General features: G+C 34.8%; 1 protein-coding gene across 29 annotated transcripts in view; it reads right to left on the minus strand.

The window, feature by feature from the left end:
- PCM1 (pericentriolar material 1) overlaps positions 1–17,244 on the minus strand; it is an 80,492-nt gene that overhangs the window by 3,610 nt on the left and 59,638 nt on the right. For 16 of the 29 annotated variants that reach the window (XM_077848889.1, XM_077848883.1, XM_077848895.1 and 13 more), the window contains 13 exons: positions 16,390–16,510; positions 14,866–15,024; positions 14,485–14,618; positions 13,249–13,332; positions 10,391–10,525; positions 8,079–8,276; positions 6,198–6,260; positions 5,832–5,967; positions 5,373–5,533; positions 2,818–2,902; positions 2,045–2,301; positions 333–425; positions 115–232 (listed from right to left, as the gene is read on the minus strand). In XM_077848889.1, the coding sequence (XP_077705015.1) occupies positions 115–232; positions 333–425; positions 2,045–2,301; positions 2,818–2,902; positions 5,373–5,533; positions 5,832–5,967; positions 6,198–6,260; positions 8,079–8,276; positions 10,391–10,525; positions 13,249–13,332; positions 14,485–14,618; positions 14,866–15,024; positions 16,390–16,510 (1,744 nt within the window). Of the gene's footprint in view, positions 1–114; positions 233–332; positions 426–2,044; positions 2,302–2,817; positions 2,903–5,372; positions 5,534–5,831; positions 5,968–6,197; positions 6,261–8,078; positions 8,277–10,390; positions 10,526–11,001; positions 11,023–13,248; positions 13,333–14,484; positions 14,619–14,865; positions 15,025–16,389; positions 16,511–17,244 lie in introns of those variants that run through there. The other 13 variants (XM_077848893.1, XM_077848886.1, XM_077848892.1 and 10 more) reach the window with 3 other exon arrangements.

The following is a 17,244-nucleotide window of genomic DNA, read 5'->3' on the forward strand; positions in this document are numbered from 1 at the left end:
CTTCCCTTCCAGTATTTGGCTTAAATCTTCCAAGTACTAATAGTGGATTTAAAAAACAAAATGATGGTACCAAGGTTTGTTAATTTTTCAGTATGATATGGTTGAAACTCTTACCAGGTTCTTTTAGTGTCTGAGAATTCCCAGCTAATTCTTCGGTCTGCATTTCACATAGTATTTCACCAGATAAATGGTTTTTCTCTTGCTCTTCTACCATTTTCTTCCTTAGATCTGCCTTTGAAATGAAGGAAAAAAAAAAACAACCTGAAAAATCAGTTTTCATCCCAATAGTATTTGTTATATAAAGACAAGTTTAATTAAAGAGAGCAAAATACCTCTGAGTATATTGTCAGTTTAAGTGGTAAATCTTCAACTTTCACAAAGTCTTCTTCATCAGATTTTTGACTTATGTTACCAGATTCTGCTTCCTGTAAGATAAATTATATTTAATGAAGGCAATCTACTCTATCTCTGGATCTAAGCCTTTAAAATCATCCATGTCAACAGATAAAATGGATTCTTATATAGGAGTATACAGCAGTAATTCTTTTTTTTTTTTTTTTTTTTTTTACATCAGTAATTCTATCCTATTTGGTTTTTCTGTGTTCAGCTCTATGAATAAAAGCAAAGCTGGAGTGCACAGGACAGGTCGTGCACTTGCAGCTATGGGGCATGCTGTCAAGCATTTCTGTCTCCATTTGAAAAAAAACAAAGAGCCAGCTTATTATGAAGGTTAGAGGAAGAAACAGTAACACTGAGGACTAAAACAATCAGAACAAGAATTCGGGTTTTTTGATAATTTTGTGGAATCCCATCAGAGTGTATGCAGCAGAATATAAGTAAACATTTACAGGCTTTCAGTATCAACTCTATGGAAGTTCAGAAAGATGAGGCATGAATCTAATAACTCATTTCTGTGATCACTTCATTATTTTCCTACTTCTCCTTTCTGATTTTTAATGGTATCATTTTACCAATTACTCAAGTGGAAACCTTAGATTTTTCCTCTTTCAACATTTCTCACCCATCTCTTTCTCTCATTAAGCTTGTACTTGATATTCCTATGGTAAAGGAGCCTCCTAACAGCATTCTTGACAACATTATCTTACACAGTCATCAGATTCATCTTCAAAAACCATGACTTCAGCCATTTGTTATTCTTGTGCAAAAACCTTCAGGAGTGTCCCTTGCCTAAATTTCAAATTCAAGTCCCTCTATAATCAGACTTAATTTCAATTGACTGCCTCCTAGAGCAACTCTGTAACAGAGGTAACTTTCAGAGTTGTAAATGCTAATTTTTTGTTTGATGAAGCCATCAAAACAGTTAAGTTACTCTACTAATGTTTTTGAAATATTATATAGACTTCCTTAATGAGAAATTATGAAATCATAATTGTAAACTATATCTTTAGGAAGAAAACTGATGTTAATTAAAAAAAACAAACAAACAAAAACACACATTCCTGCTTAGACCTAAAAGTATATTGTTAAAAATCCCTCAATTTTCGCCAAGTCTATAAAACATAATTCAAGATCCAAAAAATAACTTACTTACTATAAAATTAAACTGAAATGAAAATGTCCAGAGTAAAACTTATCTACTTACATCCTAGGTACAGATTTGCTACCATATATGTCTTTCATTTGCCATATATAGAGAAGGGAGTCTACTGCTATCAAACTGTAAACTTTCAGGTTTATCAAAGATTTATGAAATGTTCTAAAACTATTGAGATGTCAAGCATGGGTTCTGTAAGAGATTAATGATGATTCACAAATCTGTTCAAGATCTGAACTTGAACTCTCTCAAGGTTGCCACCTAAAACTCAAGATCTGGGTCATAAATTTATAAAGAATAGGTTTTGAGATGATCATCCTAATTCACTATCACCCTTCTGTTCAAGTTTAAGTTTGAGTAAGAAATATCTTTCAGCAGTTTCTAAACCTAAATACAAACACAAACACACCTAGTCTGTGTTTACAGACTGAAAATGTTAACCTGAAAATGAAGAAATATGCACGGAAATGAAATGTAAATGATACATACATAGTCATTCACTAACACTGGAGATTCAGTATCAGGACTTCCAGCCAGAGAGCTTTCAGGAGTTTCTTGAGCAGATTTAACTTCTTTGACTGTAGGCACCAAGGTTTCGATTTCAGGTAAAGGTAAAGGCAAAGGGTTAGGCTGTTTAGATGAATCGATGGTAGTCAGAGAGTCTTTTTGGACAGCGCTATTCAAAGGCTGCTCATTTTCCAAGATATTGAGGTAACAGGGTTTCACAGGAGTACTATCTTGGTCATCTGTTATGAAAAGAAAGTCTTATCATTAGTGTAATGCAACAGCTGTTAAATTTTAAAATTACACCAACTAGTATGTATGAATGAATAATCAAGACATTTAAGACCCAAAAAAAGAGACAATTATAAATTTTTCCTTATCAGTGATTCCTAAAATTATTGATCAGATTTAACAGAAGATGTTTTAAAAATTAGACTCTTGACATCCACCCAATTTCTAATTAAGCAGGATATTCATGAGTAATACCCAGGAATGGGTATTCTAAGAAATCCCCCACATTTATATCTAAAGATACTTTCTTGTAAGATTTTTTTCTATGTGTTTAATTATTTATCAGCTTTTCTCGAGCAGCTGTTTGAAGGAAAAAAGTCCTGTTTTCTACAAAGGATTTAGGAGAAGAAAAAAGACATACATCAGGTCCAAAAATACCTTCAAACTTACATTAGCTAAGAATTTATTTTTTTAGCTTTTAAGCACATTAAGGGCACTTTAGATAATCTTAAAATTGAACACTTTACATTTCTTGCCTTTACTAGTAGTGGGATCTTGTTCTGATGGGACATTTTTGCTTTCTCCTGATTTTTCAAAGTCATGTTGTAGTACCTAGAAGGAAAAAGTGATGTCTTAATAGCAAGGCCTAAAATATATGGCCATTATATAGGAGATGGTTAAGAATGTAAGGTTGTCTGTCCAACCTGAGACTTTCATACAAGGGAATTTAAAAATATCTTCTGAAAGTGTTCAAGAAGGCGGCTGTAGTTGAAACTTTAAGATGGCTAAGTAAAAAGGTTTTACTTTTTCCTTAACCTCAAAATAATAGAGAACTAGAGTATTATGGATTTCACTTTTTTTTTTTTTTAATTTTTGTATCAGACTGTCTTGAATGAAACTAAGAGACATCCATTTATATGTAGATGTTAAGTGAATGGAAGAGTTGAGGGGAGAAAGATAAAGCCTAGTGCCTTTAGCAGGAGGAGAGAACAAAATCAGAATCCCCTCATGCACGGAAGGGGAATAGTGTGGATGAAAAGAAGGTGGTGCTGGTGGTTCTTGAAAGCTGTTTAAAGAAAATGCAAACACTGAAGTTCCCTCCCCCAACTTTGACAGAAAATGGGAGATTATATTTTAGATAAGTTGAACTAGTAAGCCTCAAACCTCGGGGGTTGCCAGGGTTAAGGGTGGGGTGCAAAAAGCACAAATAAGGATAGGGTAAAATGTCATGCTGAAAACAGAAGGATTCAGCACAAGTCTATTTGAATAGTGATGGGACCTTCAGCACCATGCCCACATCTAGCTCCTGAACACAGGCACCAAGAAGTATAAATATAGACCTCCTCCTAGGCAGGAGGAGAATAGAAGACCCTTTGCAAAAACAAACCACTCCAGAGAAAGGACCAATAGCTATCAACATTTGGAATTTTCTGTCAAAAAGCTATCTACCCAAATGCCTGACAGTGAAGCCCAGAGCAAACTCAACCGGCTTTCTAGTGTATCTTTTTAGTATAAACAATGAAGGCACCACTGACATTTGAAGAAAGCCTCCAGATGGGTAAGAGAAGATAGTGCCTCTCTAAACTAACAGGGTGCTATAAAAAAGTAATCAGAAAACAAAAATATTTAGAAATTAAAAATATGACATTTGTATAAGTATTAAATCTTCCAGAAAGTAAAACAACAACAACAAAAAGCAATGGGACAATAAAAGGAAGAGGAGAAAATCAGAAAATCAACCCATGAGGGCTAATAATATCTGACAGTATTAATTCCAAGAGGAATGAAAGAAAAACGGTAGGGAAGAAATACAAAAAAAAAGAACATTTACCAAAATAAAGGACATGGTTATTGATTACTTACAGACCCACTAAGTACCCAGTAGAGTGAATGAAAGTAGAGGCACAACAATGTGTATCACTGTAAAACTCCAGAACTCCTGGGGGCGGGGGTGGAGATGGGGATGGGGTTATGTGGGAAAGAAGTAAGATACAAAGAATCAGAACTAAAAAAGGCATTAGCCTTCTCAACAGAGGCACTGAAAACTGGAATACAAAGGAGTAATGCCTCAAAAATTTGAGGGAAGATAATGGTTTAACATGGAAGAATTTAAAGATTTTCTTAGACATTTAAAGTCTCAGAATATTTATCCTTGACGCACTCTTTCTCAGAGAAGTACTAGAGATCTGCTCTACCAAAATGAGGTAAAAGGAGAAGACTGGATTTCAGAAACAAATGGAATAAAGAATGACAAGGGGGATTCCCAGGCTGCTAGCTAGTGAGCAAGTCTAATGAAGAGCCAAAGCCAGGATGGAGCAGGAAGGGTATGTGCAGAAAAGTCTACTGAGAAGTTTATACAGCTATTGGTGGGCAGAACAAAGACTTCGGTGTGTGTCAAAGAAAATTAGGCAAATAAAAAATTGAGACAATTATTAATTTCAGGTGAAAAAAATTGTATAAGACTAAGCTTTTGCTTAGTTTGGCAGTAATATTTACGTAGTCTGATAAAATCTATGGTTAAATGTAGATTTAAGCAAAAGATACAACTGAATGAGGATAGGATTAATATAATTAAATGAGTCATAAATGATCTAAAAAGTCTTCACCTACTATAATAGGAAGTCAAAAGAGAATGTCAAGTGCATAAGTGAATAAATAAAAATACACACATGCTATTCAGAAATAGAGAGTCAAATAGCCAAAGAAATCATACAAAGTGCTGCCTGTGGGACAGGATGAAGTGGAGGTAGCAAAGGGAATGATTTTGTTATATACTATTTCCATGTATGAGTAGGAAATACATAAAGATAAATGAAAACTCCAGATCTTCCAAGTAATGTCAGTTTTTAGGATTTTACACACACAAAAAAAAAAAAAGAAAAAGAAAAAGATTAAAGTGCTATAAATATAAGCATTGCTAAATACAAAAATAAGCTAGTGTTTGAGATTTCAATAAGGATATTAATGAAATTTGTTTATTCATGAAAACAAGAACAAGGAAGCTGTAAATTTTGACATCTTTAAAAAGATCTGCCTTCAGTAATTAAAGAAGACTGGAGGAAGATGTGTTGGTCTGGAATACCTGATCATCGTGTTCAGTTTCTTCTGTAGCTTCAGTGTTAGCCTGAAGTGACGTCTGGACATCCACAGGTCCCTCTTCAAATTCTTCTATTTCTTCATCCTCATTCTCATCTTCTCCACTTCCATAATTAGTCAAAGCCTGAGTTTCAGCTTTGGACAAGTCTAAGTTAATTAATACAGAGATTTTAGTAAATTTCCAGCACTGAATCTTAATAGAAGCTACCATGTACTGCATTCCTGCATTACACAAGTCCTTTACATATGGTATCTGAGATCTTCAAAAGAGTAAGCAGCAGGACAGCGTGGTGCTGAAAGGACAGGTCATTTGGTCAAGTCCACGCCAGACTGTTCAGAATTGTTGGACACACAATTCTACATCCATTACATTCCACCCAACTGTTTGGATAAGTGACCTAAAAAGGGCTAACGTATACACCCGGTATGGAATCTTTACACTTACTAATAGACACCGGACATTCTTCACTTTCTTCATCTTCCTCTTGATCAGAAACATCTGATCTCACATTTTTGGGACCATCACCATCATATATCTCAGATGTCTGAGTCGGCTTAACTGTTTCAGTTTCATCCTTGTCCTAGCCACAAATACATGTAATGAATTCCTTAAAATATATTTTAAAATATATAAACTTATCAAAAAAATTAGTATCTAATATAAAGTTTTTTTAAAAGAAAATTAAGTTTCGTCAGAAGAAAGGACAATTGATAATAAAGTTTTCTCTCAAACAGGGTAAAAGCTGTTAAAGTTATTTAATCTTTTGTCTCAAAAGCATTATATTTAGACATAAGTTAATTAGCCACATACTTTGTCTTCATCATCAATTTCTCCAGCAGGTGAGCCATGATCTCCTTCAAGAATCCTTTTGGCCTACAAGCAAATTAAACAGAATTTAGGGATGACCTTTCTTAGGATTAAACTTAGATATTCAGTAATTTAACAAATGCTGCATTTTTACCACAATCCAAAGAGTTGAATGCTTTCTTGAATTCTTTCCAAATTAAACTCTTTCATTAAAATCTTTTAAACTAACCAAACTGCCTACCAGACATCTCCCTAAATAATGAGCAGCTCTAATTCAGTAATTCTAAAACAAAAACCTTCACTTCCTCCCCAAACCCCAGCCTCCTTCAGTTTTCCCAATCTCAGTAAATAGCTCTTCAATGCACAAGTCAGACACCAGGAACCAGCCTGTGCTCTAACTGTATTATCCACGTCTCAATCACAAGAATGCCTCACTGACTGGATCGTCAAAATGTTGGTGTGCACTGGAAGCTAATCACATTTCCTCCTGGACTCATCCAACAGCCTTACCACTGGTCTCTGCTTCCCTCTCTTCTCTCCTACAATTCCAGTATAATATGATAACTAGACAAATCTTCTGAACTGCACATGAGAGATCACTCCTCAATTTCAAAATTTTCCATGAGTTTCCATCATGCTAAGAATAAAATCAAACAGAAGGTCCTTACCATGGTTGCTGAGGTCCCATACTTTTGGTCTTACCTACCTAGGTGACCTCATCTCCTACACTCTCACCTCATGGGAGGTGTTCCTGCTGCCCTGGCCTTCTTTCTGTTTTCCAAACTGGTCAATTCTGCCTCAGTGTCTTTGAACTTATAGTTCTCTCTGCCCGGAATGTTGTTCCCTTTCATTTTCATTATAAACTCTTTGTCTTTCATGCGTTAGTTCATACTTCACCCACTCAAATGGCCTAACAGGACTGCCTATTTTTTTTTTCCTTTAAAGATTTTATTCATTTGTTTATTAGGGACAGAAAGAGAGGCAGAGACATAGGCAGAAGGAGAAGCAGGCTTCCTGTGGGGAACCCGATGCAGGACTCAATCCCAGGACTCCTGGGATCGTGACCTGAGCCAAAGGCAGACGCTCAACCAATGAGACACCCAGGCATCCGAGACTGCCTATCTTAAAGTAGTCTTTCTGATCATTTATTATGGTTTTATCCTGTTTATATTTTCTTCAAGCTTTTAGCAATAGCTGGAATGATCTGAAACTTATCTAGGTCAGGAGTGAAAGTATTAAGTGTGAAATGGATGGCTTGAACCTTATTTTTTAGGTTTCAGGGAGAAGGGTTTTCTCTTTGTGTTTTGGGTCTCAACATGCTTTCCTTCTCATTATTAGAGAGTCAAGAGGAGGGAGAGGTCTAAGGCAGAAATCTTCTGGTGATGCCTAAGTTAAGGAGAAAAACCCCATCCAATTTCATATGGAGACCAATTTCATATCAAGACCAATTTAACAGGGTGAAAGAAGCTACAGAAATGTGCAACCAAAGCCTTAACTTGTAAACAAGCATGTGTGTTGGCCAGAGTGATAAATATTCCTGGCAGATCTGAGATCTATCGAGGTTGAAATAGCTACTGCAGACAGCTGGCCAAGGATCAGATCCCAGTCTTCCTCTCTTCTCTGAAGACTTAAATGACAGTAAGGTAAGGTATCTGATAATTCCTGTCACCAATTCCTGTCTGCATTCCTGATCTTTGAGCCACTGCTGTTATATCTGAGATTCAGTGTGTGGCTAGCATATGTACTGATTTATGTAATCTGATTAAGTGCCATTACTTAGAAAATACATTGGCTGAGGTCTAGTATAATTTTAGTTAATAACGATCAAGAACTGTATTTTTAGGCTTATTATCTACTCCTAAAATCAAAATAAATGTCACTTACCTCTTTGGCATAAGACTGTATCACTCCAGCTGCTTCTATTTTCCTTTTGCACTTCTGTTTAACAGTTATACTATTATTATCCAAATCTTGCATGAGCTTAAAGAAAGCCAATTCATTAAACAACACTTCAGATATCTCTACAAGAAGATCTTCTCCACAGTCTTTCAGTTTTCTGCCAGCAAATTTTGCCAGTGAATCCTATTCAAAGGTAAACCAAGTAACTTTAAAGATAAACTTTAACTGTGAGTAGAGCAATACAGAGGATTAACAAATTTAAATACTCAGAGAAAAACAATTTTAGTACTTTTTAGTGTGGAAAAAAAGCTAAAACTAATGGGTAAGATCAAGCAGACTCCGCACTGAACATGGAGCCCTATGCTGGGCTCCATCTCAGGACCCCAAGACTATAACCTGAGCTAAAACCGAGAGTTGGACATTTAGCCGAATGGGCCACCCAGGCACCCAAGATAGTTAATATTCTAAGTAGGAATCATGCTAGTCCTGCTTAAAGAGTATACAAAAGGAAAGAACATGTGATCATCCACAGCTTTTGTCCTAATTAATAGAACTGGTAGCCACAAATGAGCAACCCAGGGGATACATATTTACCACAGTGAGAAGCTGAGGTACCCAGAGAGGAAAATACAAAGTCCTCTCTAAATGTTAACGTCAGAGTACTTTTTAAGTTCTCCCCTTTTATATAAAGCCAGCCAGTCATTCTAATTTAAACTTTCCCTTCAGAATCAGTTTAAAAACAATGGCACTTTAGCTCTATTCAAGTTGAAATACAGCATCATCAAATGAATAAGCCAACTATATTCTACACTTTTATTTTTTTAAACATAAAACTGTAGTTCTTTTTCTTCCTAAAAATATGGACTGTGCCATTTAGAAAACAGGTAAACAACTATGTTCTGTGTCTCCTCCTTCCAAAAAACCATCTTATCTAGCACAATCTTGGAAGAAGTACAAATGAAGCTGCTTCGTGAAAAAAAAAAAAAAAATTCACTGAATAGGTTTCTTAGAAAAAATGTAGAAGATGGTATTTTAAGCTCTACCTCATGAAAGATTTTCGGTACTCTGGGCAAGATTTACTATAAACTGAACTTTATTCTTCTCTAGGTCCCCTTGTGGGGGAAAAAAAGAATCAGGAATAGCATTAAAAGAAAAGCAGCCAGATTTTCTTAAGGAGAAAAAAATTTATTTCCAAATTAATACTTTGGCATCTGTCTCAATTATGGTAACAGTAGACAAACTGAGGTAGGATTACATGGATCTTGATAAACAAAAATACAAAAATATTTAATTATAAATGATTTATCTTTGAGCCTGATTCTAGAATGGAGTTATTTCTTTCTATAGGAATAAACTACTTAAATTTATAAAAAATAATAAAATTATCCTAAACAGTTTTAAACTGCATAACACATGTCTTATATTCCTTATAGATTATGTGTTAATAAAATTAGAGACAGCACAACTTAAAACCTGTTATTGAATTTATAGTTTAGCCTTAATAAAAACAAAATGGAAAATTATAGTGATGGAAATTTGCATCAAGCCTAAGGTTTTTAGAAAGTTAATACACAAAGTGATAATAGTCTCTCTAAAACACAAGAATAAGAAGGAACAGTTTTATGGAAAATTTTTGTAATAAAGATAAAAAGAAAAACCTATTTCCTAGTTTGGAGTAATAATAATACAAATCACTAAACTATCTCAATGGAAAAATACATGAGTGTATTTAACTGTAAAGATGTTTATCAGATGAACTAAGGTAGCCTTACTTAACAAAGGGATTCTTAACCCCAGCACTATTAACAGGCCACATGATATAGTACCAGCCACTTCCTGCCTGACAAATGTCTGCAGGCATTGCAAAATTGCCCTCAGTTGAGAACCATGACCTTAACATTAATTTAAAGTTACTCATACAGCCTAAGAAGTCTCTATAATCAACAGTTTTCTAGTTTCTATGATTTCCCACACTGATAAAAAATTATTTTAGAAAATATCATAGAATTACTTTCTAAACATCCCAACCTTGAAATGTTCTTACTGGGAAGGAGAAAAATCAAAACAAAATTTTATCATAGTTTGGACAGGCCTTAGAAATTATCGAGTCAAATGAAGATGCAGGCCCTAATACAATTTTTTTAAAACCAGGTAAAGGAATAACCTCAAAAGGTACTGAAATGTCTTCCCCAATGGATGCCAGAATGAATATCTATTTGAATAAATTGCGTACTGCCAGAAAATGACAACAAAAAGTTCCAAACTAGAGGGTAGGCCATATAAGTATAAACTCTTACCTGTAATATACTTCCAAGTTGTTTATGAAAGAACTTCACAAATTCTTTGCTCTCATCATTTTGTTGGGTGAGGGTCAAAACCATACGCCTTACTGAAGTTAGAAGTTGAGAAGAGCATACTTCATCCATGTGCTCCTGAGAAAAAATCATAGTTGGTTAGGATATAAACTTAATATTGTTTTAAAAATATTAATTCACATGATTTTTTTTCCTTGCATAGATGTTTCGCAACATTCAGATATACATTTACAAATATACATTCATAAGAAGAGCCAAACTCCTGCACTACACATGTTAGGGATTTGTGTATTCTGACCCACCACAGCAGATTAACAGCCAGTAAAAGAATCAGGCTGAATTAATACTTTTTATCACTTCTTTTCTATATCTTAAGAATTACTCATGCCATGGTTTCCATATGGCCTGTCTTCCCATTTGCAGTTCAGTTCATTTCAACCATATTCTTTCAACTCACCTGCTCCCCACTTGCTCCATGGGTCTTCTAACTCAGCTTTCTCAGTCTTGGCATTAGGGACAGTCTGTGTGGTGTAGGATGATCAGCAGCACTCTGGCCTCTACCCACTAGATGCCAATAGCACCCTCTACTCTCCTAAGAGTCCTGAGAACTAAAACTGTACGTAGACATTACAAAATGTTTTTAGTGTCAAAGTCACCCCCAGTTGAGAACCATTGTCCTAACTTCCCTAACAAACCTTTCTGGGCAAATCTCTTCTCCCTCATCTTCCTTTAGAAGCATGTGCAAGCTACCTAATAATCCAAATCATGGTTTACTTGTGGAAGTGAGTCCATAAAACATCCACATCAAGTATGTCATGATTCTAATCCCTCTTCTGCCGCTAAACTCATTTGGGCAGATCTTCTAACCTTACTCAGGTAAATTTATGTTCTGGTTTTCTGTAGAAATGTGTAAAATGAGGTGGCTAAACCAGATGATTTCTAAGGTTCCTTAAATTGAAGGATTTAAGGTCATTTTTGAAAAAATCATGTGACAGAAAAGGTAGTTAAAAAAAAGGGGGGAGAAACAATCCCTCGTCTTCAAGGGCTCAAACAGCAGAGGAGAAAGTCAGATAGATGAATAATCACTACATGCTATGCACTGTCCAACTGATAACACTTTTTAATTCCAGGGGCTATTTCTTATTTATCCCCTAGTACTGGGGCCAGCTCACAGCAGACACTCAGTACTTGCTGAATGTACAGATATCCTAAAAGCAGCACAAACCAGGTTCTGTAAGTAGCTGTGGTAGCAGATTGGAAACAACAATTATCTCTGAAGAAAGGATATTTTAGCCAAGCAGAAAAGAGTGGAGCATTTAAATTTTCGATAATGGCAAACTGTACTAAGAGCTGATATATGAAAATGCAATGGCAGGAATAGGAAATACTGAGTAATTTGAAGTGAGTGAGTGAGTGGAACAGTAGGAGAGTGGGGAGAGATAAAGTTGGGAAAGTATGTATCAGGTCCAGTAGTGAAATCTCTTGAAGGCTAAGGAGTCTCCTGAGTAAACATTCATTTCATGCCCATTATGATAGGCTGGCTAGGCAAAATATGAGAATCTGAGTTAAGATTATGTATTGGAAAGAAGAAAAGTGATTGCTCTTAAGGTGAAAATCAATTTTTGACTTCTGGTGACAGAAGTTGTGAGAGTCAAGAAGTCTAGCTTAGGTGACTGGGTATTAATGCTGACTTTAACAAAGAAGTTCTATAATCCTACCAAGAAAGTCAAGATTTGAAGTGAAATGAGACATAACAGTTAAAATCTAATCATTAGTTCTACTCACTGGTTGGCCTCAAAAACTTCCTGAAATGCTAAATTTAGTAAGTGAATATTTATGAGAGGACATCAATTAAATCAGACACAAAATGGTAAAAGCAATAAAATTTCCTAACTGCAGATGACTGCATTCCCTAAGCATAAAGCTAAATCATCTAGATATTTTAAACCTCAGAAAATAATTACATAGTAAATAAATATTGCTACCAATAAAGGTTTATAAGGTTTTGATATTTTTACATAAAGCAGGCGTGGTGGTTAGAATTGATTTGTTTATAATAAGAAGGGAAGTTAACCATAAACCTAGATCCCCAGGAGATCCCCATAGCTCAGTGAAGTTCACATAAGAAAGAGAAATAGATGAACTCTGGGTTCTTTTAGTCATATAACTTGCTAGCAGATGCCTCTTGTGCGGATTAAATTCTTACCCTGTGGTGACAAAGATGCTCTTCTAAGTATCATTATCATCTGACATTCTTAAGCATTAAAGCAAAACTTTGCCAAGCTGCAACTGGTTGTCATTAGGATTTTAGAGAAATCTGCTTGTCCTGAAATCACATATTTCTTCTTTTTTTTTTTTTTTTAATATTTTATTTATTCATTCATGAGAGAGACAGAGAGAGAGAGAGAGGCAGAGACACAAGCAGAGGGAGAAGCAGGCTCCATGCAGGGAGCCTGACGTGGGACTCGATCCTGGGTCTCTCAGGATCAGGCCCTGGACTGAAGGTGGCACTAAACCGCTGAGCCACCCAGGCTGCCCTGAAATTACATACTTCTTTTGAAATGTTAAAGGAAGCACTACATTCTGGGCAGACTCCCTCTAGAAAGTACTTTATTCCAATAAAACACATTTTGATTACTGTATTCACTAAGAACTCACTGAATCCTAGTAGTGTGATAGAGAAGAGTGGGTAGTAAAAAGGGAGTACTCTTTTCTTCCCTTACCTCCTTTACCTCACTATGACTTCCGCCATTATGGTGCTACTTAATTATTTGATAAAGTTTTAGGAAAGGACTATATGAATAAATTATCTCTGATCTTTGTATTTTGGAAGGACCTACCAAAATCTGAGGAAATTCTGAGAGTCTTGTTTTTTTCCTCCCAATGACCAGTATGTAAATCAGCGATTCTATCCATCTGAGGATCTGTAAGTAGAATTTTCCTGAAGAGCACATCAATGGTAACACTCTTCCTGTACTTTCCTTCTGCACAGATTATCCTATGCTTAGAAACTATAAACGTGAAAATTTTTGTTTTCATTTTCTCTTAAGGAGTTTTCAGCTGTGTTCACTTTGGAGCATGAGTGGCAGGGAAGGTCTGACATAGAAAAGTAGTATGTAGTGTGACTTCTTGTTGCTTTATGAAGTAAACTATACTTAACAGGAAGACCAGATGGCATACTTTTTTATCATCCTATTGGAATACAGCTGTTTTATTATCTACTTGATTACACTGCAATTGCCAGCAGGAAAACAATGTGCAGACATTTTTAAAAACACATTTAAAATGAGAGGCATTCTGGTGTCTTTTGGGGTTTTTTTTAGTCCTAAAGTAAAATCTCAATGTCTCAAGTCTGCATTTAGGCAACTCTATTTATCAGGATTTTAAAGGCAGTATGTCTTAGCATATGGGTTTTTTTTGGGTTTTGTTTTACTTAAATGTTTACTTCTATTTTGAGGTTTTAACATGGTCTTCTTTTGTAATGTCAATTTTATTAGACACCATACATACATTTTCATTCTTTAGCTAAAACATGTATTTGTGTGCACTAAATTTTAAAACATTAAAAATTATTTCAAGATAAAAAATATTGCAAATATACTTAGTATATTACTAAGTAATTATAATTTTTTTCTAAGTAATTATAATTTTATCAAAAAAGACATGCTTAAAGGTATTTATTGGATCGCTCATGATAAAACAAAAGCATTAACACAAAAAAGGCAACACTTATCTATGCCTAAAATGAAAGCAAATAAATGCTTGCATAGTTTAAGTCAACTCAACCTCAAAGAATGGTTTCAAACTATCAAATGTACCCATCTACACAAATATATCTATGTAAATATATATACATATTCTTATAACTTATAGGAAAAGAAATATCCTTTTCTGGGGGGTGAGTATATATTTTACAAATAACAGGAGATAAATTTACAGAATAATTGATGAAACCAATGTGTTTTTAGCTTTCTTTTGTTTACCTGTTATTTTCTGAATTTACTACAATGAAGTCTTTTATAAGTATTAGAGAACAAAACACAGAAAGTATTTATTTAAAAAAAAATATTGCTTACCTTCAAAAAAGGAATGACTTCTTTCATAATGGCTTTAATTTGCCGGTCCAGCTGCTGAGTATCAATTCTAGGACATGGAACAGTAGAAACTTCACTTACAGGTTGTTGTGAACCATGATTTTCAATAGGAGTTTCTATTTTTAAAAAGAAAATGATTCATTAGCAAAATAAAGCCTGTGACATTAGACATATGCATTATTCAGAATTCTAAATATTGAAATCTGATGATTTTATGCTGAAATAATACAAAGGAGAATCTATATAGTTTTAGCACCCTTATTTAAAAGAAAGTGGTAATAAAACTATTAGGCATCAGGTGAGGCTATACATTTTCTTTACATATAGAACAGTTTTTGTACTTTTACTCAACCGAGAACACACCTTCTAAATTAGTAACCGTACTTGTGGCGGCAGCACCATCCTCATCCTCAAGAATCCTGCAGGTGCATCTTATATTTGTGCTACTTTCAGCCTCAGTCTTCATACGCTCGTATTCCCTCATTCTGGCTAATGCCTGATCTAAGTGAATCACAGTGTTACCTACATATGAAACAGAAACATTTTGAGAATATATAAAGCAAACTTTACCATGTATTCCTCACAATGTATTAATTAAAAAAAAAAAAAAAAAAAAAGGTCTGACCATAGGTAAGGAAAAATAGCAAGTTCCAAACACTATACTAGTTGGGTGACTTGGCATATATTACTCTTTTAGATTCTGAAGCCCATATTGATTTCATAGTCACTATGTTGCTTCATGTAAACAGTACAAAGAAAATAAATCCCAAGATGTCACCCAAATTCTGATGAAAAGGATCTAACTGAATGCAAGTAAAGAAGGTAAGGAAAAGGCCTAAGAAAGAGTTCCCAGTTTTCATCTACTTTAGGCAAAGCTAGATAGGGGTGAAGGATTTTGAGAAAAAAAAATCAGTAAATGAAACAAAACAGAGAGGACTCAAAGTCATTTTGGTAACTCAGAAAGGGGGAATAAATGAAGGAAACAGAGCGGGACACGGAGAGATTTGTCTCTATAATGGGATGAAATCAGCTCAGACTTGATTTCCTCAGAAGAGAGCTAGGCTTAGAGTCCGTGATAGTCACTGTAAGGCAAAAGAAAGACTTACTGCTTTGGTAAAAGGTGCATACCTAATAACAGGGCAAGGCTTGGCCCCTTTCTTTGTAGGCCTTTGGAATCATCTAAATCTAATTATCCTATGAGCAAACACTAGAATAATAGGACGTTAGATCATTTTATCAACTAAGTACCCTAGAGGTCTGAATGATCGAACCTCTGGTATCTGAATTGGCCACAGCCAGGAAAACAAACTGAGCATGTGTTTCTTTTCCCGAGTCTCCTTTCCAAGTCCTGAGATTCTGGCTTTTATTCTTTCCTTTGAATTATATACCCCACCAAGCATCTGTTTTACTAATGATGAAAACAAAAAGTAATGCATCAAATGTACATTCAGAATTAGCTGGGTTTTTCACTGTATTATCTATGCTAAGAAATTTCAGTTCTTGCAAATTAGGAAGTGAGTATTATTGAAAATGTGATTGGATGAGGCCCTGATACCTCTAAATTTTTCCCATTAACTAGAAAACCTTAAGGGAAGTAAGTTAACATTTCTTGAGCTATCAGACACGCTAGAAAGTTCTATATATTTTTCAAAGAACATAGAGCAAGATAGGTTAAGACTCCCATTTCCTTAGAATATGCAGTCAGAATATGAGATGATTTGTCAAAGGCTAAAGAGTTAACAGAAGATTCTTGATTTTACACTGATAGACTTTTAAGTCCAGTCTTTCCACCACATTTTGCCTTTTTTGGACTTTTGTTTCTTAATCAATATAATTCAAAGGCTGTATTAAAGTCATGTTCCTAAGATTATAAAAAATTCTGCTTACCTAGATCATCTGTTGCAAAAGGCTCAAAATTTGAAGATACAGACATGACGCTAGCATTATCAGCATCATTTTGCTCACTTATTTTATGTGTTTCTCTCTCAAAGTTCTTCTCAAAAGTTTCCTAAGTTATAGTTTAAAGAAAATAAAAATCACTAATATTTCTTTTAAAAATTTTATGACAAATGCTAAAGATTTAATATAGAAGCTAAGTATTTGCATAAAACTATATACTTAAAATTGTGATATAACCAAAGCTATTAAAGGTTGAACAGCCACAAAGAACATTAAAATATTAAGTAACCTTTCAGAACATGTATCATTAAGTAGATGAAAATACACAGAGCCAGCTGCTGATTAAATTCTAACTTGGAAAAGTAAACATTTTAAATTATTTCTACACCCTCAGGGAAATTCTCCCATCTCGGTAGCCTAACAATGCCTAGGACCTTACTATATCTGGTTTTATCAAAAGAAAAACATGACAGCATCATTCGTATTTTTTAAAATGAACTTTATTGAAATATAATTTACATACAACAGTGCACCCACTAAGTGTACACAGTTTGAGGAGTTCTAAAAAAAACATACACCCATGTAACCACCTTCCCTAAAAGACCATTTCCATCAGCCCAGAACGTTCCTTTGTATCCTTCTGTAGTCAGTCTCCACTACACCCCACTCATAATATTTCTATCACCACAGATCGTCTTGCTGGCTCTAGAACAATTCAGTATATACTCTTCTGTGTCTGGCTGCTTTTCTTTCATTCAATATGTTTCTGAAATTAATTCATGTTGTCATATTTTAGAAGTTCATTATTTCTTAATGGCTGAATAGTATTCCACTGTAAGCATA

The sequence above is a fragment of the Canis aureus genome, chromosome 15, assembly GCF_053574225.1.
Source record: "Canis aureus isolate CA01 chromosome 15, VMU_Caureus_v.1.0, whole genome shotgun sequence".
NCBI lineage: Eukaryota > Metazoa > Chordata > Mammalia > Carnivora > Canidae > Canis > Canis aureus.